The sequence below is a fragment of the Odocoileus virginianus genome, chromosome 11 (assembly GCF_023699985.2).
Source record: "Odocoileus virginianus isolate 20LAN1187 ecotype Illinois chromosome 11, Ovbor_1.2, whole genome shotgun sequence".
Lineage (NCBI taxonomy): Eukaryota > Metazoa > Chordata > Mammalia > Artiodactyla > Cervidae > Odocoileus > Odocoileus virginianus.
The window spans coordinates 46,717,502-46,743,343 of record NC_069684.1 but is presented as its reverse complement, the minus strand read 5'-3'; the positions used below and the strand labels follow the sequence as shown (position 1 = coordinate 46,743,343).

General features: G+C 44.2%; 1 protein-coding gene across 4 annotated transcripts in view; it reads right to left on the bottom strand.

The window, feature by feature from the left end:
• Positions 1-381: 381 nt before the first annotated feature.
• EFCAB2 (EF-hand calcium binding domain 2) overlaps positions 382-25,842 on the bottom strand; it is a 130,842-nt gene continuing 105,381 nt past the window's right edge. For 2 of the 4 annotated variants that reach the window (XM_070474404.1, XM_070474405.1), the window contains exons 7-8: positions 2,290-2,350; positions 382-608 (exon numbers count right to left, since the gene is read on the bottom strand). In XM_070474404.1, the coding sequence (XP_070330505.1) occupies positions 545-608; positions 2,290-2,350 (125 nt within the window). In that variant the 3' untranslated portion in view covers positions 382-544. Of the gene's footprint in view, positions 2,351-25,842 lie in introns of all 4 variants that reach the window. The other 2 variants (XR_002318161.2, XR_002318162.2) reach the window with 2 other exon arrangements.

The following is a 25,842-nucleotide window of genomic DNA, read 5'->3' as shown; positions in this document are numbered from 1 at the left end:
CACCAGAAAGTGGACAAGGCAAGGAATGGTCCCTCCTGGAGCCTTTGGAGGGAGGATGGCTCTGTCAACACCTTGATTTGGGGCTAATGGCAGAACTGTGAAAGAATAAATTTCTGCTGTTTGGAGCCATCAGGTCTGTGATAATTTATTATGGCACCCATAGGAAATTAATACATTAACCCATTGTATCAGTCCCCAAATAACACCCAAACCCAACTCTTCAGCCAGTTTCCTCTCTTCCTATTACTCCTTAAAAAAAAAAAAAAAAATCATCTCGTTTTACTTGGCTTTCCTCTCTCCCACCTTGTACTTGTCAGTCCCTGTCTCAGTGCAAGCTGTCATAAAATAAAAATTAAAAAAAACAACACTGTATGGACTGGGTGGCTTAAACAATAAACATTTATTTCTCATGTCCTAGAAGCTGAAGTCTGAGGTGAACATGACAGCAAATCTGGTTCTGGTGACTTCTTCCAGGTTGCAGACTGCCGACTTCTCCCTGTGTCCTCGCTTGGTAGAAAGAAGCCCATCTATCCCTCTGCCTCTTCTAAGGGCAGTGATTCATTCCAGAGGGCTCCATCTTCATGGCTAATCTTCTTCCAAGGACCCACCTTCAAACACCATCACACGGGGGAGGGTGGGTTACATCAATATTCGGTCCATAACAGTCCCCTTTCTGCCTTTCAGTTTTCTTTCTCTACTCACTGTTTCTTTCTGGTTTGGGTGCCACTATTCCTAACCTCGCTTCATCATGCAGGTGGAACCTCTGAATGGCCTCCCTGGAAGTCCCTGCGTGATGAATGCTGGATTTATACTGCACACTTCACCACGTGAGAGGTGAAACCTCTCATTTGGAGCAAAAGCCACGGGAAATAAGTAAAAAGCTACTCATCATGTCATTAGAGAACCTTAGCCCACTTTGAACCTACATCTTCAGGTCATCATCTCTCCTGATAACCAGCAATTTCAGTCATCTTCTACATGCATTTCTGTTGGTCTTCTGAGAATTCTCATTTCCCAAAGTAGAGAGGCCACACCGTCTTTGGTGAGCCTGGGCGGTACAGGGGTTGCTGTGCTGCGGGAGATGATAGTGCGACAGGAAACCGGGAGAGATGGCATCACCCTGCTTCCCACCCACCCTCAGCAGCAGGGAAGCAGCAGAGCAAACAGCACCCGGGGGAAGGGGGAGATTTCCAGTTACTTCCTTCCCGGGTTCTTCCCCGGAGCCTCTGTTATTCTTACCCATCCTGAGCCGGAAAAGAGTGCAGCGAATGAAGAGTAAAATGTCCTAGCCTTACAGGATGCATGCAGGAAGTCATCAAACCAGGGCAGGAAGCCCCCAGTCACAGCAAGACTCTGTGCTCACCTGGTGAAACACCACTCAGAAGTCCCCATGTGTGTGTGTGTGTGTGTGTGTGTGTGTGTACGGCCTTTACATCTTCTTCATCAAAGAAATACATGTAAATTAGTTTAAAGTCAAATATGCAAAAGTATTTTTACAAATCCTCTGTCCCACTCCCCTGCCCCCCACCTGTGGCCCTCTTCTCTGGAGCAACTTCTGAACTTCTTGAGGGATTTAGCTTCATTTTTTAAAATGTGCTTATGCTCTTATTTCTGCCACCTCTTGATTTATCCATTTCAGACACTGACTCTTCACTCTGCATTGTGATGCATGAAGTTTTAGTTCTCTGCTCTCTCCCTCCTCCCAACAATGGTATTAATAAAAACCAGAACAGGCTCCTAATCATGGGGCCTTTGTTAGGTGCCAGGCACGTTCCACTTTGGCACAGCTGGTCACCTTTTCCTCCCAGATCCCACACTCCCTCCTGTTCCCCACCTCACTGGTTACTCCCTGGGTCACCTCTGCCAGTTCTCTCTCTCCCTGCCCTCTTGGGGATGGAGCACACAGGGTTCAATCCCTGGTCCTCTCTTCTTCCATCCACTCTCCCTGCTTGGTGGTCTCATCTAAGCTCACAGCTCTAAGTACGTCCATTTCTTGATAACTCCCGGGGATTCATGTCTCTAGCCCTGACCCCTTTCCTGACTCCAGACCCCTATGTCCACCTCGCTTCCTGACCTCTCCACTTAGATGGCTAACAGACACCCCACACTTGGCACATCCCACACCCACTCTGGCTGATCATTCCAAGAGCTGCTCCCCCTGCTGAGTTCATCATCTCTGTGATGACAGCAGCGAATGAAGAGTAAAATGTCCTAGCCTTACAGGATGCATGCAGGAAGTCATCAAACCAGGGCAGGAAGCCCCCAGTCACAGCAAGACTCTGTGCTCACCTGGTGAAACACCACTCAGCTCTGTCACTGTGGGTGCATGGATACGAAACCTGCAGGGAGGCTGGGGTACAAAGAGAAGAGAGTCAGTGAGAAAGTGCCCACAGCAGATGTGGTAAAGACATCTTAAAAACAAGCTAATATACCCAACAGTCATAGCAGGATTATTCATAGTAGCTAAAATGTGGAAATACACGAGCATCCATCAATAGATGAATGGATAAACAAGATGATATATACCCATACAGTGGAATATTATTCTATCATAAAAGGAATGAAGTTGATAAATGCTCCAACATGAATGAATCTTGAAAGCCTTATTCTAAGTGAAAGAAGCCAGACACAAAAGGCCACATATTACATGATTCCATTTATATGAAATGTCCAGAATAGACAAAGAGCAGATTATTGGTTGCCAGGGGATGAAGGCAGGGGGGAAGTGAAGAGGAACACTGATGGATACAGGGTTTCTTTCCGGGATGATGAAAATGATACACGATTAGATAGTGGTGATGGTCGAACAACTATGAATATGCTAAAAACCACTGAATTGTACACTTTATAAGAGTGAATTTTATGGAGTATGAACTACATTTAGAAAACTTTTTTATGAGCTAACATTCAAATTTAAATAGTGAGCTGTAATGTGTTACCAAGTAACTCATTCTCCTTACTCCAGCCTTCAGTTAAGAACTGCATATACACTGCCTCTCTTAGAACAAGTTGAAGCAGATTAAGAGAAAAGAATGATGTTCTGTGTTTGCGTGAATATGGAGAAAAGCAAACAGTCACACAAGGACTGTAGAGAGGAGATTAGGGATTAAGGAAAAAAAATAGATCAGGAAGTAACTAGGAGAAACCTAAGACTTGTGATGCTTCTACAGGTATCTGTGGTGAAAAGAGTGTCTGACTCTTTGTGACCCCATGGACTGTAGCCCACCAGGCTCCTCTATCCATGGGATTTTTCAGGCAAGAGTACTGGAGTGGGTTGCCATTTCCTTCTCCAGAGGATCTTCCTGACCAGGGATCGAACCCAGGTCTCCCACATTGTAGGCAGATGCTTTCCATCTGAGCCACCAGGGACCTGTGGTAGGTGGTGCCAAAGACAGAACCTGCTGGTTTTCCTCCCGTTAGAGGCATGGGGACTCTAGAGATATTTGCCAGTTTCCTCCCAGCCTCCAAAGTCTCTGGTTTTGTTCAGATATGTACCTCTCACTGACACAGTCCACATCCCGCATGGAAAGCCTTTGGTTACAGGGGCGGGGTATTGGCCCAGAACTAAGCTCCTCAGTGCTGGTCCCAAGATGAACTTAGAGTGTCAAGTCAGAATAAAGTCAAAACAGGGGATGGAAACAGTGTTTCCCGATGCTGTATCTCTGCAAGGGAAAGTCCCGGAACTGCCTGCAGTCATCTTGAGAGGAGGTGGTTTGAATATGGAGCTAACGCAAAGAAAGAGAACCAAGACTTAGACAGTAATTCTGACATCTGAGCCATGGATCGAGCTGCATCTACACCTTTGTCTACTATTAGACTGTTCAGTTATACAAGCCAATTAGTTCCTTTTTATGGGGTGAGCTTTCTGTAACTCGGAGCAGCAAAGATCACATCTATAGTCAGGTGATAATGTCTGAGAGCACACACAAAGTGTGCAAACTACACCTTACTATTTCCCTATTATGTGACTTGTTTTTTCATCAGAAGTTTATAAAAAGGGGCATAAAACCTCCTGAAAATTCTGCTTATGAAATACTTACATGGGTTTCATGATAACTAAAACAAATCTATAAAGCTTTCAAGACTTAATAAAAATGTAACTGACAAAATTAATTTTGATTTGTGTTAGCCTTAAATATTTTGAACATGTAAGTCTATACTTGACAAACCCAAGTTTGAGCCACATTAATATTATTCCTGTGAACACATCAACGATTTGGTTTCTGTGGAAGGTCAGGTGCCGTGTTGTTTTGGAGTTGTGTGTGTGTGTGTGTGTGTGTGTGTGTGTGCGCGCGCTCCATCGTGTCCAACTCTTTGAGATCCCGTGGACAACAGGCCACCAGGCTCTTTAGTCCATGGAATTTTCAAGGCAAGGATACTGGAGTGGGTTGCCATTTCCTATTCCAGTGGACCTTCCTGCCCCAGGATCGAACCTGAGTCTCCTGCACTAATAGATGGGTTCTTTTCTGCTAGGCCACCTGGGAAGCCCATTGGAGTTCAGTGGGCTGCAAGTCAAGTTGGCCAGGCCCAGGCTTGCCCTTAGCCTGTAATCCACCCAGACTCATTACTCCACACAGTTCATGTATCAGCCTCTAGGGGCCGTCCCATTCCAGAAACTAGCTTGGACGCTTTTCATGTGATGCCCTAAGTGACAGATGTCTCTGTATGTAAAATGGAAAATCATAGCAATCGCTGGAAATGTCACCATCACCGCCTGAGTATGCAGGAGACGCACCCAAAACAAAATAACTAATGGTGAAAATAGAGTATGAGCAAAAACCTACCAGGAAAATGAAATGAGGAAAAAATTGGAATATTAATGGTTTTGGCAACCTGGAATTTTCCCACCCCACACACTGACCTAAAGCACGCGCCAGCACCTCACAGCCAGCAGTAACCTCACAGCATCGAGCTCTCCACCGCCTGGGCCCAGCTCCTCACTGACTTAGTGAATCGGGCCCCTCTCCCAGCTGAGGAGCTGGTCAGCTGGCCCTAGGCAGGCACAATTTTCTTTGTACAATATCTGCTATAAATCAAAGGTTCCTAAAAGGCCCTGAAGGTGGTAAGTAGGATGCTCCCAGTTCTCCAGAGGAAGCTGGAGGGGAAGCAGGAAACCTCACTGCCTCAGCAGTCCAGCCCAGTCCACCTGCCACACATTGTTCTCAGCCCCTTTTCTTTCCTTCAAGATTTACTGATGCCTTCCTGGAAGGGCTCCTGCTGCTCTGTCGCTCAGTCGTGTCCGACTCTTTGCCCCTCACGGACAGTAGCCCGCCAGGCTCCTCCGTCCGTGGGATTCTCCAGGCAAGAATACTGGAGTGGGTTGCCATGCCCTCCTCCAGGGGATCTTCCCAACCCAGGGATCGAACTCACATATCCTGCACTGGCAGGCAGATTCATAGTTTGTTCTAATTCCCGTTTCATCTATTTCCCATGGCAAATGGTTGATATTTTTTACATTTAGAATCCTTAATTTGCCTGTATAATGTAAATATGGAGCAGTGCAGCCCACCTCATTGTTTCAAAATTATTCAAATTTTGCTCATTCCTGCGTGCCATAACTGCTGCTTCTGCTTGAGTAACCACTCCCTGCCTGGTAGTCATTATTTCCCATTTGAGGCATATTTAAAACTATGCAGATGTGCTTTAGTCTTGCTGTTATCGTTTACCAATAAAAGGAAGCCAGATTCAGTGACAACAAGTTCTCTGCAAATTGCTTCACACTGGATATCTTTGGGAGCCTCTCAAAACTGGTTTTTAAAAAAAGAATGAAGAAAAAGAGCAATTTTCTTTACAGAGCTTAGAGGCTTTTCCATGGATATTTCTGAACGTCAGATAAGATCATTGCTGCCTTTGTAAGTATTAGCCACAAGAAAAGAGATAAAAACAAATACTTTCTACCACCCTGCACACAATAAAGAGCTTAAGAGCCAGGATATTATACAGTTCATCCGTGTATTGATATTTAGTTGATAAAATATTTCTACAAGACCAGCCTTCATGCTATTTTGACAACATGAATCTTTGTGTCTATAGATTAAGACAAAGAAAGATTTTAGCCAAACATTTAAGGAGGCTGAAAGCTTTAGAAAAATATAAATAAAGATTTTGTATTTATGGTACAAAATAGAAACAAGAAACCCAGGCACTCTCTTCTGCCCTTGGTGGATATCTCTGTTTGAGGCTTGCACCTGTTTGGGGCTTCCCAGGTGGCGCTAGTGGTAGAGAACCCACCTACCAAAGCAGGTAGACTTAAGAGACATGGGTTCGATCTCTGGGTCAGGAAGATCCCCTGGAGGAGGTCATGGCTACCCACTCCAGTATTCTTGCCTGGAGAATGCCGCGGACAGAGGGGCCTGGAAGGCTATAGTCCACAGGGTCACACAGAGTCAGACACGACTAGAGCAAAGCAGCATGCAGGCAAGCTGGCGGCTCCAGAAGTTCCGTGCCTCTGCATGCGCCATCTCTACCTGAAACAACCTCCCCGTCCCACCACGTGGCTGGAAACCTCCTACTCCCCCATTAAGACACAGCTCAGATGTCACCCCTCATTTCTGACTCCCCAGCCGGGGTTGCTGCTGTCTTCGGTGCTCCAGCGGCACTCTGACCATCACTTGGCCATCAGCGCTGTGATTCACCTGTTCACGTGTCTACCCTCATCACTACACGGCAAGCCCTCTGCGGGCAGGCTCTGCAGACGCATCTCTAAGGCCCACTACATAACCTGGTGTGCCTCACTCAAGGAAGGGGCTCACTGATGAACAAAAGAGTGAATGGATGAGTGACTGAAAGACTGACTGAGATACACACATCCAAGGTGGCAAACTGCTGGCTAAGAATGATACACCAGTTGTCACCAGGCCCTGCCCACCACACTGCTCCACTTAAGAGCACACCCCTCATATCACTTGTGAGAACTGCCTTCCCAGATGTAACAGCCACTCCTGAGGATCCAGGAAGTAACTCTCCTCCTAAACAGTGGGAAACAATTTTTTTAAAAAAAATAATAACTTAAATTAGTTGAGTGATAGCATTTCCCTTTAATGAATTTCTAAGAAACAAAAGCTCTGCCATAGACTACCTTCCAATCAGGCATGCTCTTCAAGCATCACTGAATTCCCTCTTGAATAAGAATGGCGCAAATGGGCCTCTGGCCAACCACTGAGCTTTGCATGGTAATTTCCACAGGAAAGGTGTACAGCAAAGGACCTGGAGACAGCCTCAGAAGACACTTTTTAAAAAAGAACTCTGACATGCAGACCAGTAAGGCGCTTGGTAGGTGAGACCAGGGATTGCATTATACAAAACCTTATGTCATCTTTTCGGATGTTCTTCTAATAAATTGCTCCTGTTTCATTTTCACTTCAATGAAAAAAAAGTGCAAAATCAACTTTCTTTTCTTTCCAAACTAGACATCCTGAATGATAAAATGGTGTACCAATGGTTGGCCTAACAGTGATGATGACCATAAGCTTGAACCCTGAAATCAGATAGATTTAGGTTGGAATCCTCATTTCATCTCTTCTTAGTACCATGCCCTTCATCTCTATGTGTCAGCCTATCCCACTGTAAGATGGAGATAATAACACTAACCAAGTGTAGAGTCTTGTGAGAAAAGCGCCTAGCATGGTGTCTAGCATGTGGTTAATGCTCAGACTGTTGGGTCTTAATGCCATTATTGTTATTTTTTATTGTTGTTGTTCAGTTGCTCAGTTGTGTCCAACTCTTTGTGACCCCAGGGACTGCAGCATGCCAGGCTTTCCTGACCTTTACTATCTGCTGGAGCTTGCTCAAACTCATGTCCATTGAGTCAGTGATGCCATCCAGCCACCTCATTCTCTGTGGCCCCCTTCTCCTTCTGCCCTCAATCTTTCACAGCATCAGGGTCTTTTCCAATGAGTCGGCTCTTTGCATCAAGTGGCCAAAGTACTGGAGCTTCAGCTTCAGCATCAGTCCTTCCAGTGAATATTTAGGGTTGATTAGTATGCTAATAATCCAGAACATTAGTCAGAATGTATTAATGTTCATATTGCATGTTCATAACTGGCATGTTAATTTTAGACTGGAAACCACCATGTTTTCAGAGGCCAGCTCTAAACGGAATGTCCTCTTTCTGTTACATTCTTCCTCAAGGAGCTGCATTACTGCTCCAGAATTCTAGGTACATTCTTTTTTTTTTTTTTTTTGGCCATAATACATGGCCTGTGGGCTTCTAGTTTCTCAACCAGGGATTGAACCAGTGTTCCCTGCACTGGAAGTGCAGAATCTTAACCTCTGGACCACAAAGGAGGTCCCTAGATACATTCTTAATAGCTTTCTCAGAATCTTTATGGAGAAGTACCTTGAAGCCTCATAAAACTAGCATTTCAACTGTGTCTCATTTAGCTGACTTATGAGACACTGTGATGTGCTTTTCAAGGGTTGGGGGAGACTGCATGGGAAAAATAGTCTTGAAAACACAGCATTATGAGCAAACATTATTTAAGGATGAAGTAAACTGTATCCCATTTTTCAAAATCTAAGCCTTTGTTATAAAATTCACGTTCAAAAAACGTGTACAGTGAGGACGGAAAGTTACTGTTTCACGGGTACAGAACTTCAGTTTAGAATGATCAACTTCTGAAGCGTAGCCGTGAGAAGCTACTCCTTGCCTAAGGTCGGGGTAGCGACCGAGAGCACCAGGCTGCGACAGCGCAGGAGCGGCGCAGAGGAGCTTCCCCACGCCCGAGGGCAGGGGCGGCGCCGAAAGGAGCAACCCCACCTCCAAGGAGCGGCTGCTGCGCGGGCGCAGGAGGGCTGAGAGGAGCTACTCCACGTTCAAGGTCAGGAGGGGCGGCCGTGAGAAGATACCCCTCGTCCAAGGTAAGGAGCAGAGGCTGCGCTTTGCTGGAGCAGCCGTGAAGAGATACCCCACGTCCGAGGTAAGAGAAACCCAAGTAAGACGGTGGTGTTGTGAGAGGGCATCAGAGGGCAGACACACTAAAACCATAATCACAGAAAACTAGCCAATCTGATCACAGGACCACAGTCTTTTCTAACTCAATGAAACTAAGCCATGCCATGTGGGGCTACCCAAGACGGACGGGTCATGATGGAGAGGTCTGACAGAATGTGGTCCACTGGAGAAGGGAATGGCAAACAACTTCAATATTCTTGCCTTGAGAACCCCATGAACAGTATGAGAAGGCAAAATGATAGGATACTGAAAGAGGAACTCCCAGGTCGGTAGGTGCCCAATATGCTACTGGAGATCAGTGGAGAAATCACTCCAGAAAGAATGAAGAGATGGAGCCAAAGCAAAAACAATACCCAGCTGTGGATGGGACTGGTGATAGAAGCAAGGTCTGATGCTGTAAAGAGCAATACTGCATAGGAACCTGAAATGTTAGGTCCATGAATCAAGGCAAATTGGAAGTGGTCAAACAGGAGATGTCAAGAGCGAACGTCGACATTCTAGGAATCAGAGAACTAAAATGGACTGGAATGGGTGAATTTAACTCAGATGACCATTATATCTACTACTGTGGGCAGGAATCCCTTTGAAGAAACGGATAGCCATCATGGTCAACAAAAGAGTCTGAAATGCAGTACTTGGATGCAATCTCAAAAATGAGAGAATGATCTCTGTTCGTTTCCAAGGCAAACCATTCAATATCACAGTAATCCAAGCCTATACCCCAACCAGTAACGCTGAAGAAGCTGAAGTTGAAAGGTTCTATGCAGACCTATAAGACATTTTAGAACTAACATCCAAAAAAGACGTCCTTTCCATTACAGGGGACTGGAATGCAAAAGTAGGAAGTCAAGAAACACCTGAAGTAACAAGCAAATTTGGCCTTGGAGTACAGAATGAAGCAGGGCAAAGGCTAATAGAGTTTTATCAAGAGAATGCTGCACTGGTCATAGCAAACACTCTTTTCCAACAACACAAGAGGAGACTCTACAAATAGACATCACCAGATGGTCAACACCGAAATCAGACTGATTATATTCTTTGCAGCCAAAGATGGAGAAGCTCTATACAGTCAGCAAAAACAACACTGGGAGCTGACTGTGGCTCAGATCATGAATTACTTATTGCCAAATTCAGACTTCAATTGAAGAAAGTAGTGAAAACCACTAGACCATTCAGGTATGACCTAAATAAAATCCCTTATGATTATACAGTGGAAGTGAGAAATAGATTTAAGGGACTAGATCTGATAGACAGAGAGCCTGATGAACTATGGACGGAGGTTCATGACATTGTACAAGAGACAGGGATCAAGACCATCCCCATGGAAAAGAAATGCAAAAAGGCAAAATGGTTGTCTGAGGAGGCCTTACAAATAGCTGTGAAAAGAAGAGAAGCAAAAAGCAAAGGAGAAAAGGAAAGATATTCCCATTTGAATGCAGAGTTCCAAAGAATAGCCAGGAGAGATAAGAAAGCCTTCCTCAGCGATCAATGCAAAGAAATAGAGGAAAACAACAGAATGGGAAAGACTAGAGATCTCTTCAAGAAAATTAGAGATACCAAGGGAACATTTCACACAAAGATGGGTTCGATAAAGGACAGAAATGGTACGGACCTAACAGAAGTGGAAGACATTAAGAAGAGGTGGCAAGAATACACAGAAGAATTATACAAAAGAGATCTTCACGACCCAGATAATCACAGTTGTGTGATCACTCACCTAGAGCCAGACATCCTGGAATGTGAAGTCAAGTGGGCCTTAGGAAGCATCACTACGAACAAAGCTAGTGGAGGTGATGGAATTCCAGTTGAGTTATTTCAAATACTGAAAGATGATGCTGTGAAAGTGCTGCACTCAATATGCCAGCAAATTTGGGAAACTCAGCAGTAGCCACCGGACTGGAAAAGGTCAGTTTTCATTCCAATCCCTAAGAAAGGCAATCCAAAGGAATGCTCAAACTGCACTCATCTCACACACTAGTAAAGTAATGCTCAAAATTCTCCAAGCCAGAGAATAAATTCTCCAAGCAATATATGAACTGTGAACTTCCAGATGTTCAAGCTGGTTTTAGAAAAGGCAGAGGAACCAGAGATCAAATTGCCAATATCCGCTGGATCATCGAAAAAACAAGAGAGTTCCAGAAAAACATCTATTTCTGCTTTATTGACTATGCCAAAGCCTTCGACTGTGTGAATCACAATAAACTGTAGAAAATTCTGAAAGAGATGGGAATACCAGACCACCTGACCTGCCTCTTGAGAAACCTGCATGCAGGTCAGGAAGCAACAGTGAGAATTAGACATGGAACAACAGACTGGTTCCAAATAGGAAAAGGAGTACGTCAAGGCTGTATATTGTCACCATGCTTATTTAACTTATATGCAGAGTACATCATGAGAAACACTGGGCTGGAGGAAGCACAAACTGGAATCAAGATTGCCAGGAGAAATATCAATAACCTCAGATATGCAGATGACACCACCCTTATGGCAGAGAGTGAAGAGGAACTAAAAAGCCTCTTGATGAAAGTGAAAGAGGAGAGTGAAAAAGTTGACTTAAAGCTTAACATTCAGAAAATTAAGATCATGGCATCTGGTCCCATCACTTCATGGCAAATAGATGGGGAGACAGTGGAAACAGTGTCAGACTTCATTTTGGGGGGCTCCCAAATCACTGCAGATGGTGATTGCAGCCATGAAATTAAAAGATGCTCACTCCTTGGAAGGAAAGTTATGACCAACCTAGGTAGCATATTAAAAAGTAGAGACATTACTCTGCCAACAAAGGTCCGTCTGGTCAAGGCTATGGTTTTTCCAGTGGTCATGTATGGATGTGAGAGTTAGACTATGAAGAAAGCTGAGTGCCAAAAAATTGATGCTTTTGAACTGTGGTGTTGGAGAAGACTCTTGAGAGTCCCTTGGACTGCAAGGAGATCCAACCAGTCCATCCTAAAGGAGATCAGTCCAGGGTGTTCATTGGAAGGACTGATGCTGAAGCTGAAACTCCAGTACTTTGGCCACCTCATGTGAAGAGTTGACTCATTGGAAAAGACCCTGATGCTGGGAGGGATTGGGGGCAGGAGGAGAAGGGGACGACAGAGGACGAGATGGCGGGATGGCATCACCAACTCGATGGGCATGGGTTTCGGTAGACTCCGGGAGTTGGTGACGGACAGGACAGCCTGGCGTGCTGCGAGATGGTTACACAATAATGTGAATGTACCCAATGCCACTGAACTGTATGCATAAACTGGTCAAAATGGTGAATTTTGTGTTACCATTTTACCAAAAAAAAAGTATAAAGAAGTTTAAAAATCACATGCTTTCACACTTTTCTCTAAATGAACACACACAAATTTCAGTAAGCTTCTCTCACTCAGCTATAGATATCTCTTTAAAACTCCAATAATCTTAAAGATGACCTTAAAGGAAATAATTAAAGCAATAAAGATCATCCATTTAAAGCAATGCTAGTCAAACCCTCCAGATCAGCAGGCGGGCCCCAGGGCTCTCAGAAGTCCCCTGTCTGTGTTCCCTTAAATGAGCTCAGGTACAAAGTCAGGTGGGGAAAGTTATCTTTTACCAAAGTGGAGAGAAAAGGGACAAAGAAAGTAGGCACTGGAAATATTTTCCAGAGGTAAGGAAGCCAAAATAGAAGTCACGAAACGAAATGATTCATGTAGCCTTCATTAGTCTTGCTTTTCGCAACCCTAGAAAAGTCCAAGTGCACTGCAAAGAAATTGTTCATAGCTGCATCCTTTTCCACAAATGACTCATGGGAGACCAAGGGCGTGAGAGGCCCAAGCTTTTCTTTTACACTCTGTCCTGCGGTCAACAGGTGGACAGAGGCTCGGGCACTTCTGTCGTCTGCAGGTTACCCTCAGCTCCTGGCACCAACCCACCCACATGCACTTGGTGGTCTCAGCGCAGTGCACACGAGTGCCAGACACCCACCCAGGAAAGGGTGAAGAAAGAGGGGGAGGGCTGTCTCCCCTCTGCCTTCCTTATGTTTTTGCTGCTCTTTCTCATTATCCCCTGTTGCCAGAGAGTAAATTATAAAGTTAATTTTTAGCAGCAAAGTCTGTGTTTTTTGGTCTTTGTTTTCCTAGGATATATTTATTAGCAGGTTCAGTATTTGACTGTGTCGCCTGGTTTTTACAAGTCTGCACATGCAGTTCTTTTCTGTTGTTTTTATTAAAGAGAAAAGTATCATTTTCTCAACTCTCCATACGGCAGTCTATTACAGTGGACCTGGGTGGAAGTTTCTTCCCAGGGAGAAGCTGTCTCCCTCCCATTTTAGGATGGATGGAAGGTCCACACTAAAACCTTAAACCCCTTTGGCTATGTGAATTCAATACACTTTTAAGATGGCAGAGCTCTGGAGGGTGAGTAGTCCACTGACACTTCCTCGTCTTGCCTTTCTGTGACCACAAGCCACCGGCCAGTCTGACTCAAACACGTCCTGTCAACGTTCCCAGGACGGCAACAAAGGCAAAGAGAGACAAGTACAATTGTATCAAGCTTTAAAACTTCTGTGCATCAAAATCAGTGGTGGGAAAGACAGCCTACAAAATGGGAGATAATATTTGCAAATCGAATATTTGATAAGAGGTTAATATTCAGACTATACAAAGAACTCTTACAACTCAAAAAAATCAAATAATCCAATTTTTAAATAAGCAAAGGACTTGAATAGATATTTCTCCAAAAGACAATATACAAGTGGTCAAGAAGCATGTAGAAAGATGGTCAGCATCACTAATCATTAGGAAAATGCAAATAAAAACACTCGTTAGGATGGCAACTATCAAAAAACCATAAAACAAGTGTCTACAAGGATGTATAAAAATTGGAAGCCCTGTGCGTTATTGGTGGGATGTAAAATGTTACAGTCACCATGGAAAACAGCATGGCAGTTCCTCAAAACATTACAGACAGAACTATCATACGATCCAGTAGTCCATTTCTGGATATAAGTCTGAAAAGACTGAAAACAGGCTCTTGAAAAAGTATTTGCATATTCACATTGTTAGCAGGACTATTCTCAATAGACTAAAGCTGGAAGCAACCAAGTTGTTGTTTTGTTGCTAAATTGTGACTCTTTGTGACCCCACGGACTGTAACCCACCAGGCTTCTCCGGGCAAGAATACTAGAGAGGGTTGCCATTTCTCTCTCCAAGGGATCTTCCTGACCCAGGGATCGAATCTCTGTTTCCTGCTTGGCAGGCGGATTCTTTATCACTGAGACACCAGGGAAGCCCAACCAAGATGAACAGATAAAAAAAAGTATGATATGTACATGTAATGGAGTATTATTCAGCCTGGAAAAGGAAGGAAATTCTGACATATGCTATGACACAGATAAACCTCAAGGATACCATGCTAAGTGAAATAATCCAGTCACAAAAAGACAAATAATGTATGATTTCACTTACATGAGTTATCTAGAGTAGACACATTTACAGAAACAAAAGGAGAATGGTGGTTACCAGGGGCTAGGGCAGGGAGAAAGGCGAGTTGTTATTTAAAGGATTGCAAAGAGTCGGACAGGGTGGAGCAACTAACACTTTCACTTTTCATACCATTTCAGATATACAAGATGAAAATATTTGGGAAATCTGTTTTATTGCATTGTAAATATACTTAACTGTACACTTAAAATGGCTAAGATGGTAAATTTTATGTTATGTGATTTTTTTACCACAATTTTTAAAAACACACTCTGAATCACAGAGCTTAAGAGCTTTAAGGAATTTTTTTTTTTAATGTTTTGGTCTTCTAATTCTATACATAAACTAAGAAGAAAATAGACTCTCCCTTGATGTGAGTAAGGGTTTTGCCTCTGTCCCCAGGGGAAACCCCATCTAGATTGAAAGCCACCTAATATTTCAGGGGCTTTCCAGAGGACCCAAACCTTGCACCAGTAGGGTTATTGTGCCTCTTTCTTTCCTGCCCAGCAAAACGTGTCCAGAAGAGTCAAAACAGGCCTATATTTTTTTCTAAAGAAGTTTCCTTCCTCGGTGTTTGTGTGCATGATATTAAAATGAAAGTCCAATTTTAATATTAATTCAGCTCCAAGTTATGCAATGGGCCAGGCATTCAAGATGAAACACGAGGGACTCACAGACTAAAAGGCAAGTCAGATGAATGAATAAATAACTGTGCTACAAAATGACACCTGCTATAAAAAAGCATATATATAAAAAGGTACAGCACACCATGGGAAGCTAAGAAGAGAACATCTAGTGGGGTTAGAAGGAGTAAGGACAGGTCACCGCTGTGAGCAGAGTCCAAAAGCGTGAGGCAGTTCATCGTAGTGGTTAACCCATGACACGACTTTGGAGCAGAGGAACCTGGATATCAGAACACGGCCCTGTCACTGCTAACTGTGTGCCAATAGGCTTATTAGTTAACCTCTCTGAGCCTCGATTTCCTTATCCACAGAAAGGAGATAGTAATTTTTTAAAGTCAATGTGTAAAGTTATTATAAGGGTTACATTAAATAAACTAACATAAATAAATGACCCATGTTCAATACATGTTTAAAAAAGAAGGCTCACATGGAGGTAAGAACAACACATGTAAACGCATGGAAGCACAGGAGGTCTTGCATTCCTGCCAGTGTACATGGAAGGTCTTGCCAGGAGGGAGCAGGCCAGGAGGGAGCAGGCCAGGAGGCTGGAAAGGCTATCTATGGGCAGTGGGGACCTGTGGGGGGTTTAATCAGGAGGGTGATGAGGAGACACTACCTGTGCCTCTCACATTGCCCCATCTTGCTGTTCAGTTGCTTAGTCATGTCCAACTCTTTGCAACCCCATGGACTGCAGCACACCAGTCTTCCCTGTCCTTCACGATTTCCCAGAATTTGCTCAGACTCATGTCCATTGAGTCGATGATGCCATCTAACCATCTCATCCTCTGTCATCCCCTTCTCCTCCTGCCTTCAATGTTTCCCAACATCAGGTGGCCAAAGCATTGGAGCTTCAGCTTCAGCATCAGTCCTCCAATGAACAGTCAAGGTTGACTGCCTTTCAGATGGACTGGTTTGATCTCCTCGCTGTCCAAGGGACTCTCAAGAGTCTTTTCTAACACCACAGTTCAAAAGCGTCAATTCTTTGGCACTCAGCCTTCTTTATGGTCCAACTCTCACATCCATACATGACCACTGGAAAAGCCTCCCATTTCAATAACTGGTCTGACTTCCATGTCTGAGGGCTTCACAGGCTCCCCTCCCCCAAGCACTGCAGGAGGACCATCCACTGAGACAGTACTGGCACCTCTCCTTGATCCCAACCAAGCCTGATGAGAGCTGGAATGTAAATACCCCTGCTCTCTCACCCCTCAGGAGGATAAATCCGAAGCATGTACTCCACAGTGACTCCACTGGTTCCCTTCCCCATCTCACTTCCCTACTCCCATGGTACCACTTTGTGAGATTACCTCCCAAATCAACCAAGAACCAGAATCCTTATCTCAGGGCCACTTTTTAACAAAACCTATACTAAGATGTGTGCCATGACCTTATCTGTTTAGAAAGATGCTTCTTGAGGCAAGGGGAGAATGGATCGGACTGAGTGGAGCTAGAGGCAGAGAGTTAGGAGATCCCTGCAGTAACCGAGGAAGGAGGTTGTGAGTATTATAGGGGTGGAGTGGAAGCGACACTTCTGAGACAGTGAGGCAAGTCCTTAATGACTGATGCATGTCACTAGGTTGGGCCAACAAGAGTTGAGGAAGAGCTTCCTCTTGCAGGTTTCACTGCATATGAGGGACCTGCAGGACATTCACTGGTGAAAGCCTCGGTGACAGGTTGGATCTCGAGGTTTACAACTGCAAGTTTTCAGCTTGGAAGTGGCAGATGAGACCACAGGGATGAATGAGGCCACGTGGAGAGAGGACTAAGGAAGAAAAGCTAAGACTAGCACCCTGGGGACACTAATATTTAAGGATAGGAATAAAAAGAGGCACCAGTCAGAGGTAAGAGACAGTCAGTCATCAACAAGAAAGGAGAGAATCAGTCAAAAGTATGTCTTTGAATCCACCAAGCATGAAACAGTGCAGTGAATTCAAATTGGTTAAGGCCTGGAACAAAGTTACCAGCGTTGGCAGCTGCTGTGTTGGTGGTGATCTCGGCAGCAGCTTGAGCAGAGTGATGAAGGCGAAAGGAGCCTGACAGAGGGAAGTGTGGATGTGAGCTCAGAGAGGATGGAACCCTCTTTTCAATTGGTGGGCGTGATGGGATGGAGAGAGAGAGAGAGACCACGGACCCAGAGGAGTGGGGGTGGGGGACAGGAAGGGGAATACACCTAAGGGAAGGGAAAGCGTCGGTTTGTTTTGTTTTTTTCAAACTTTAAACTTTTATTTTATATTGGGGTATAGTTGATTAACAATGTTGTGGTCGTTGCAGGTGAGCAGCGAAGGGACTCAGCCATACATATACATGGATCCATCCTCCCCTAACTCCCCTCCCATCCAGGCTGCCACATAACAGTGAGCAGAGTTCCATGTGCTGCACAGTAGGTCCTTGTCGGTTATCCATCTTACATAGAGCTGTGTGTACATGAGGGAAAGTGTCTTTTACAAGACAGGGTAGACCTGAAAAAGATTATGGTCTGAGAGAAATACACACACAGATAAAGGTAAAGACAAAAGAATAAAGAGAGTATTTGACAGCGAAAGGTCAGCAGTGAGGCAGCTGGGAGCGGGGACAACTGCACAGAAGGAAGCTGGCTTTGAAGAGGGTGGGGATGTCTGAGGGCAGAGATTAGGAGGCTGGAGTGCGTGAACACAAAGGTCAATTTAGATATTAAGAGGACTGCACAGTGAATGATTTCATGCAGGGGACATTTGGGCTGGCACGGGGTGATAACGGAGAGTGTCTGAATCAAAGGGATGCTTTGGGAGCCTGAGGGCTGGCCCTGGTGGTCAGATGGTAAAGAACCTGCCTGCAACGGGGAGACCCAGGTTTGATCTCTCGCTGGAGAAGAGAATGGTTTACCCACTCCAGTATTCTTTCCTGGAGAATCCCATGGACAGAGGAGCCTGGAGGGCTACAGCCCATGGGGTCACAAAGTGTCTGAGCAACTAACACTTCCACTTTCCACTTCGGGGAGCCTGTGGGGTGGGGGGAGGGGCAGAGAGAACTGGAAGGCCTGAGAACCAGGAGAGGGCAGTGTGGAGGCAGGAGCTGGGGCCGAACCCACAGAGCAGACACTCCAGGACACTCTGCCTGGCAGCTGCACCTTCTGGCCCTGGATCTTAAAGGTGCCATTTGGTCTTTGACGAAGGAGACTGAAGAGGATGCAAGCCTAAGGGTGTACGTTTTCTGTAAAATAAGAGGCCAGGTCCTCCAATCAGAACAGAAGGCCCAGGGGTGGGGTGGGAACTTGAAGAAGAGTTGTATAGATCTGGAGCAGCCTTTGATTTCATGTTGATTAATCAGGGCGTTGCTGATGGGATGCGGTGTGCAGTCTCACAGAGCATAGTCCAGGGAACAGCTTGATGGACACTTGGCACCATAAAGTCTGTTACCTGAATGCACACACATTTCTTTTTCCACATCTTGACTCTTTGCTCCACCTCCACTTCTGCAACTTGTAAGCACCTCAGGCCAATAAAACCCCTGTGCTGACCTTCCCTGCAAGGCACCTCATAGGTCTCACAGTGTCCATATCCACCTGTGGACATGGTGGAAAGACTCCCCGATCACCTTCCTCCCAGAATGGTTTTCAGTTACTGACTGTGCCTTTTAGGCCCATGGGGCCCACTTCTCTCTGTAGGTAGAACTGACCCTGCCCACTCACCTTCACCAGTGCTTCGGTGAAGCACTCTTGCTCTCGGGACTAGAGCCCTGGATCTTAGCCATGTATTAAGAGAATGTCCATCAGGGAATTAGAAATGCAATCTTTCTCTAGAGTTAGGTTACCACTGTTTGGAAGTAGTTCTGTTTCCTAAGGCATATGAATTCTTAATCACTAGAGAAATTTTAAATTATCTGGTTAATCCTGATTATTACAGAAATTAACTCGAATCTCTACCTGGTTTACAACTCCAAACTCAGTGGTAACCAATATGTGTTGTCAAAAGACCAAATTTAAAATGGAAGAATGACAGTAATGATAATTTGCAAGTATGAGTTGTGTGAGTGATTTTCTTTTTAGTATATATTATTTTCACATACAATTTAAATATATTATTGATAAATATCAAAATATATTGTATGTATTAGTTGATTAATGTGTTTAGTTGGGAAGAACTGTACTCAGAATTATTATGAATTCTTGCTGTACTATTATAATTTATATAAGTTGTTACTCTAAATCACCATTTCCCCTGTGAACTTATGATGTTTGAAACCTGTTTCATCAACCTGCAACAGCTTTATTAAATCAAGTCAAACCCAAACACTTCACTTCCACCTACACTAAAGAAAAGATAAGACTCACTGTGACAGAAATAGCAATGTAACTGCTAATACAAACACTGTAAATGCCAGAAAATAATAAGGAAGAAGAATGTTACCCAATGCAGCCTTGGCTGGCACAGGTGCCAAATGGGGGCTTATACTTCCGACAAGGACACAAGCAATTTCAAGCCCCACCCGTCATACACACAGTAGAAAAATAAAGTGCGTGTTTTTAAAAGAAATGAAGAATTAAAACAATGAAGCGAACTGCTGTATCCATGCTAGTACAAACTGCATCTCAAAGAAGCCAAATGGTCCTTGAGGGAAAATTATCCTAAATAAAGGAATTGCAGCATGTATATGCAAAAAAGAATTATAGGAGTTTTAAAAAATCACATTTCCCAACTCCTACTAAATCATGTTTATAGGCAAGCGTTAGGGAAAGGTCGATGAGGAACATCATTTTGGCTGGATTACATTGACATCAATTGAACCTGAGCAAGTGACAAAAAGAGAGACGACAGACATTACATGCCACCTGCAGGAAGGCAATAAATATACACCACTTCAATGAAGCTGATTTGTGGTGGTTTAGTTGCTAAGTCATGTCCTGCTCTTGCGACCCCATGGATTGTGTAGCCTGGCAGGCTCCTCCTCCATGGGATTCTCCAGGCAAGAATACTGGAGTGGGTTGCCATTTCCTTCTCCAGGGGATCTTCCCAACCCAGGGATCAAACCGGGGTATCCTGCGATGTAAGCAGTCTTTACCAACTGAGCTATGAGGGAAGCCCTATTTCCTACAAGGAAGCCCTACTTCAATGAAGCTGATTTACAAGAAAGCAAAACCAAAACTGACCTTGAATTTGATCAAGCCTCTAGATGAAACAATGGGTCTATAGAGAATACTGGGAAGAGAGGGACATGTCACTTAACACCACAGAAGTGCAATCAGACAAACCCAAAATGTGCGGAATAGAACCAATTCAGAACAAATGGCCAGGGCTCTCAACACATAAATGGCAAGAACAAAAGTAGACAGGAGTGTTAGAGACCAAAAGACACATCAACCAAACTCAATGTATGGGCCTTGTTTGGATCCTGATTGGAATAAACCACTAGTAAGATGGCGTTTATGAAACAATTGTGGGAATTTGAATAATGTTTGTGTATCAGATGTTATTAAAGAATCATTGTTTTTTGTTATGAAAGCGGTTTCAAGGTTGTATGGGAAAAAGAAGAGATCCTTATCTGTTAAAGATACTATCAAAGCCCTTAGACGTGATGTCCCAGAATTTGTTTTGAAATAATCCAGCATGGGTGAAGGTTGAGGTCAGGAAAACAGTGGAGGGGGACAGATAAAGCACAATTGGCCATATGTTAATGGGTAGTGGCTACATGGGGGTCTATTTACTCCATTCTTTTTGTGAAATTTCTTTGTGAAAGGACAGGAAGTCCTTTTTTTAATCACCTAAACTGGTGATCGGGCTTCTCTGACAGCTCAATTGGTAAAGAACCCGCCTGCAATGCAGGAGACCCCGGTTCGATTCCTAGGTTGGGAAGATCTGCTGGAGAACGGATAGACTACCCACTCCAGTATTCCTGGGCTTCCCTTGTGGCTCAGCTGGTAAAAAAAAAAATCCGCCCACAATGCGGAAGACCTGGGTTCGATCCCTGGGTTGGGAAGATCCCTGGGAGAAGAGAAAGGCTACCCACTCCAGTATTCTGGTCTGGAGAATTTCATGGACTGCATAGTCCATGAGGTTGCAAAGAGACACCACTGAGCAACTTTCACTTTCACAAACTGGTGATCAGTCCCTTGCAAACATAGCTCCAAAGCCACCTGAACTTGGTGGCACCCCATTCATAGACCCTTCTCTCATGTCCCCACCTTCTCCATCAAAGCAAGCATCCTTTTAATTCTAATGTCCCCATAAAGGCACTTGAAACCAATTGGTCATTGTCTTCTGACTCTGCATGTTCAGTCTACTGCCCCATGCCTCTTTTTACTCTGTGTTATCCCCAAATCTACCCTCCCTCCTTATGTCTATTTTTATGGATCTTAGATGAATAATGTGATTTCTTTTGCAGTCACCCTCTTGCCAGCCTCCAGCAGCCCACGCTACACATAACCACTCTTCTCTCCACCTTTTCTTCAATGGGTCTCACTCCTGATACCAGGAGTTTTCCAAGCCCCTAGTGGAAGCACACAGTCTTAACCACTGGTCTGCCAGGGAAGTCCCAACAGACTTTCTTATTCCCAGAAATCCTGTAAGCATCTGGACCCAGCCTTGTTATATAATTTTAAAAGATTGAGAACACAGGGGAAATATTTATATTCATCATTCAAAGGATATTTCCTGAGTGCTTTGTAATGGTAGATACCACTTATCAAGTCCTGGGCAGGTAGCCCTTAATCCTCAAAGCAACCTTGTGAAGAAGTGAAAGTGTTAGTTGCTCTGTCATGTCCCGACTCTGTGCAACCCCATGAACTGTAACCTGCCAGGGTCCTCTATCCATGGGATTCTCCAGGCAAGAATACTGGAATGGGTAGCCATTTCCTTCTCCAGGAGATCTTCCTGACCCAGGGATTGAACCCAGGTCTCCTGAATTGCAGGCAGATTCTTTACCAGCTGAGTGCTTTGTAATGGTAGATACCACTTATCAAGTCCTAGGCTGGTAGCCCTTAATGCTCAGGGTAACCCAACCAGGGTATCTACAAGGTAGATTCAATTATCGCCATTTTATGCTGGGCAAGAGATACAGACACATCAAATGACTTTTCCCACTCACGTGTTCTGTACCTGGCACAGCTGTAATCCAAAAACAGGCCTATTATCCTCCCTAAGCCATGCTATCACTCTATTTTGGGATGAGCCTCAAGCCATCCCATTCCAGAACATTCTTTCCCACGCAGGACTGCAGCAATACTGCCAATAGGAACACAAAAACCATTGTGGTTCATCCTATCACTTCCTCTAGGAAGCTCTCTGAGTTCCACCAGCAGAGCTGGCTGCTCTCTGCTCTGATACCAAAGCACTTTGCTAGCATTGCTGAACAACTATTACTTGCTTGTAATTACTTGTTTCCCACAAGAATGAAATCTCTGAAGGACAAGGACAATGTCTCCTACTTATTTTGGCACCTCTGGTGCCCAGAACAGTGTCTGGCATGTAGTGGGAATTCAAAAAATATGGACTCAATGATCAAATGAACTGCATTGGGAAACATGTTACCATTCCAAGAAGCTAGTAGTGGAGCAGATGGCCAGTTGGCTTCTTCTTCTGGCCTTGGTGATCATTCCTCACTTCTCGTTTGCATGTTTATTTCCCCAGGTCCTATTTTTTTGCTTGAATGTCTATGACATCTCCTGCTAACAGTTCTGTGCAACAGTGGCTCATTCTCACTAATCACCTTCTCCAAGTGATAGTCGTTCAGAATGAAAGTGTACCTCTTAAATTCAGAACCTGCCCATAGTGCTGTGTTTCGTGGGATCCATTTCATAGCAACCAGAGGGGTTCTTATATCTGGTGGGAAACAATCTGTGAGGTTCAAATTTGGTGCCTCCTTGAGCTAATCCAATTGAATTATTCAGTATACATGGTCATGAACTTTTAGAAAGTTCAAATAATCAACAGAATGCAAATTTCAAGAAATCAATCAGATTATTTTCTGCCTGTCAGTTTGGCAAAATTAAAAACAAACAAAAAAAAGTGCTGATGAGATTTGGGATATGAGAACAATCTTCCTCTGAGATAGCTTGAAAAAACATTAACAGCAGGCTTTTTAAAAGGTCTCCAGCTCTTTAAAGTTGATCCAACAGTTCCACTTCTAGGAATATGTTCTAAGCAAATAATAAAGATTTAACTACCAGGAGTATATAGCAATTTATTATGACAGAAAAATTTGAAAATTATTTAAATAACCAGGAATAAGAAATACACAATGGAATATTAGTCGGCTATAAAAAAGAACACATTTGAGTCAGTTCTAATGAGGTAGATGAAACCGGAGCCTACTAGACAGGGTGAAGTAAGCCAGAAAGAGAAATGACCAATGCAGTACATTAACACATATATATGGAATTTAGAAAGATGGTAATGATGACCCTACATGCAAGACAGCAAAAGAGACAGATGTGAAATACAGACTTTTGGACTATGTGGGAGAAGGCGAGGGTGGGAAGATATAGCACTGAAACATGTATATTACCATATGTAAAACAGATGACCAGTGCAAATTTGATGTATGAAGCCGGAAACTCGAAGTTGGTGCACTGGGACAACCCAGAGGGATGTGGTGGGGAGGGAGCTCAGGATGGTGGGACACCTGTACACCCAAGGCCGATTCATGTCAATGTATGGCAAAAACCACCATAATATTGTAAAGTAAATTAGCCTCCAATCAAAATAAATAAATTTTTAAAAAAAGAAATTAGTTAAATCAGTTAAGGTACATCCCAACAACTAGATGCCATTCAGTAATTGAAATTTGTATTTCCGGACTTCCCTCATGGTCCAGTGGTTAAGGATATGCCTGCCAATGCAGGGGACACAGGTTTGACCTCTGGTCCATGAAGATTCCACGTGCCACAGGGCAATGAAACCCGCAGGCCACAACTACTGAGCCCACCTGCCCTAGAGTCGGTGATCTGCAACAAGAGAAGGCATCACATGAGAAGCCTGCGTACTGCTACTAGACAATAGCCCGCCTACGGCAAGAAAGACTCGACACAGCCAAAAACAGCTAAATAGTTTTTTTTTTTATAACCTTTAAAGCATTTTCACTTTCGTTATCTCAGACAGTGGCTCTTACACTTTAGCATGCATGAGACTCCCCTGAGGATGTCTGTGAAAACGTGGGTTCCTGGGCTCTACCTCTGGAGGGTCTGTTCTAGAGGCCTGGAATGGGACCTGGGCGTTTAAATTTCTAACAAGCACCCGCTCCCAGGTGCTTCTCAGCAGGTGATTGGTAACCTATACTTTCAGTAGGTGCAGGCCCAGGAGACTGTCACACCTAGCCCGAGGCAGGCACATGTGACCAGGAGGTTCTCTGCCTACTTAATCTGCCCAGAAGAGACAATGTAGTAACACTGATCTTCTACAGGGAATTGGCTATATAAATAAGGTAACTTTCTTAACTGGAAGCGGTTAGAAAAGGGAAAGGAAGGAAGGAGACAAAGCCCTAAATGCACTCCATTCCACAAAAAAATGGGAGTGAAAATCGTACCAGTGAAATGGTAGTGAAAATTCCTACCAGTGAAAATCCCAACCAGCCTGCTGTCTTGGACATACTTCTTCATCTCTTACCATTTGACACTTGGACACTGGGTACAGATGAAGGGGACTCCATCTGCACTGCTTTTGGAAGGTGTAAGGAGAACTAGAGTGGGGCCTCTCATTTTCCAGACATAGGTGCACAGAAGGGAAGTGCCTGACCCAGAGTGGGTCACAGGCAAAACCGAAGTCAGGGCGAGAGGATCTCCCGATGCCAGGCTTGCACCCCAGCCCTGAGTGATGGAGCTTCCACAGCCCCGAGGGGTTGAGAGCAGACTTGGGTTTCCACAGGGCCCGAGATGGTGAGCCCTGCACAAGCCTGGAGTCACATGGGCAAGCAAATTTTCTACACAAGAGACCATCTCTTCTTGCCAAGAAAATGCCATTGTGACTTCAACTGGATGTTGAGGACTAAGATGAGTGAAAGAGGTAAAATATGAATCAAAATGGTTAGAATATAAAGAAAATTGTTCCTTTTGCAAATATGCTACAAGTATTCTGCAACTAGGAGACAAAATAAGATTTCTGTGGGAAGCCTGTTGCACTTTTTCATGGCCTTATAAAAAACAAATTAATGCTAAAGATAGAAAAATGAATCATACATAAAACTCTTCTAATTACTAAAGAGATAAAATTTCCTTGAGACAGGGTGTGAAATTTGACATCAGTCAGAACTTCTGAAAGTATTCTAGAAGGTGAGACTTGGGGGTACCCAATCCTGAAGCATCCTTCCCCAAAAGAGAATATGACATTACCACTTATGAAGAGTGCATGTGGATTGCATGCTCAGTCGTGCCCAACTCTTTGCAATCCCATGAATTGCAGCCCACCAAGTTCTTCTGTCTATAGAATTTTCCAGGCAAGAATATGGGAGTGGGTTGCCATTTCCACCTCTAGGGCATCTTCCCGACTCAGGGATCAAACCCACGTTCCTGGAGTCTCCTGCATTGGCAGGTGGATTCTTTACCACTGAGACACCTGGGAAACCAATTTATAGAGAGACTGGGGCTGATCCACCTGCCTGTATTTCTCTGTCATGACCAGGGTCACAAAGGGTAATGGGCTCAGAGAAGACAACTCAGAGATGCCTTGTGGGCTCCAAACCTTCAGTTGCTTCCATCTCACCCAATGACAAACCTTAATCCTGAATCAATACAATGATCCATCATTTTTGCTCCTGGGCCCAAGTTGCTGAAAATCCTCCCGCATTTCTTGAA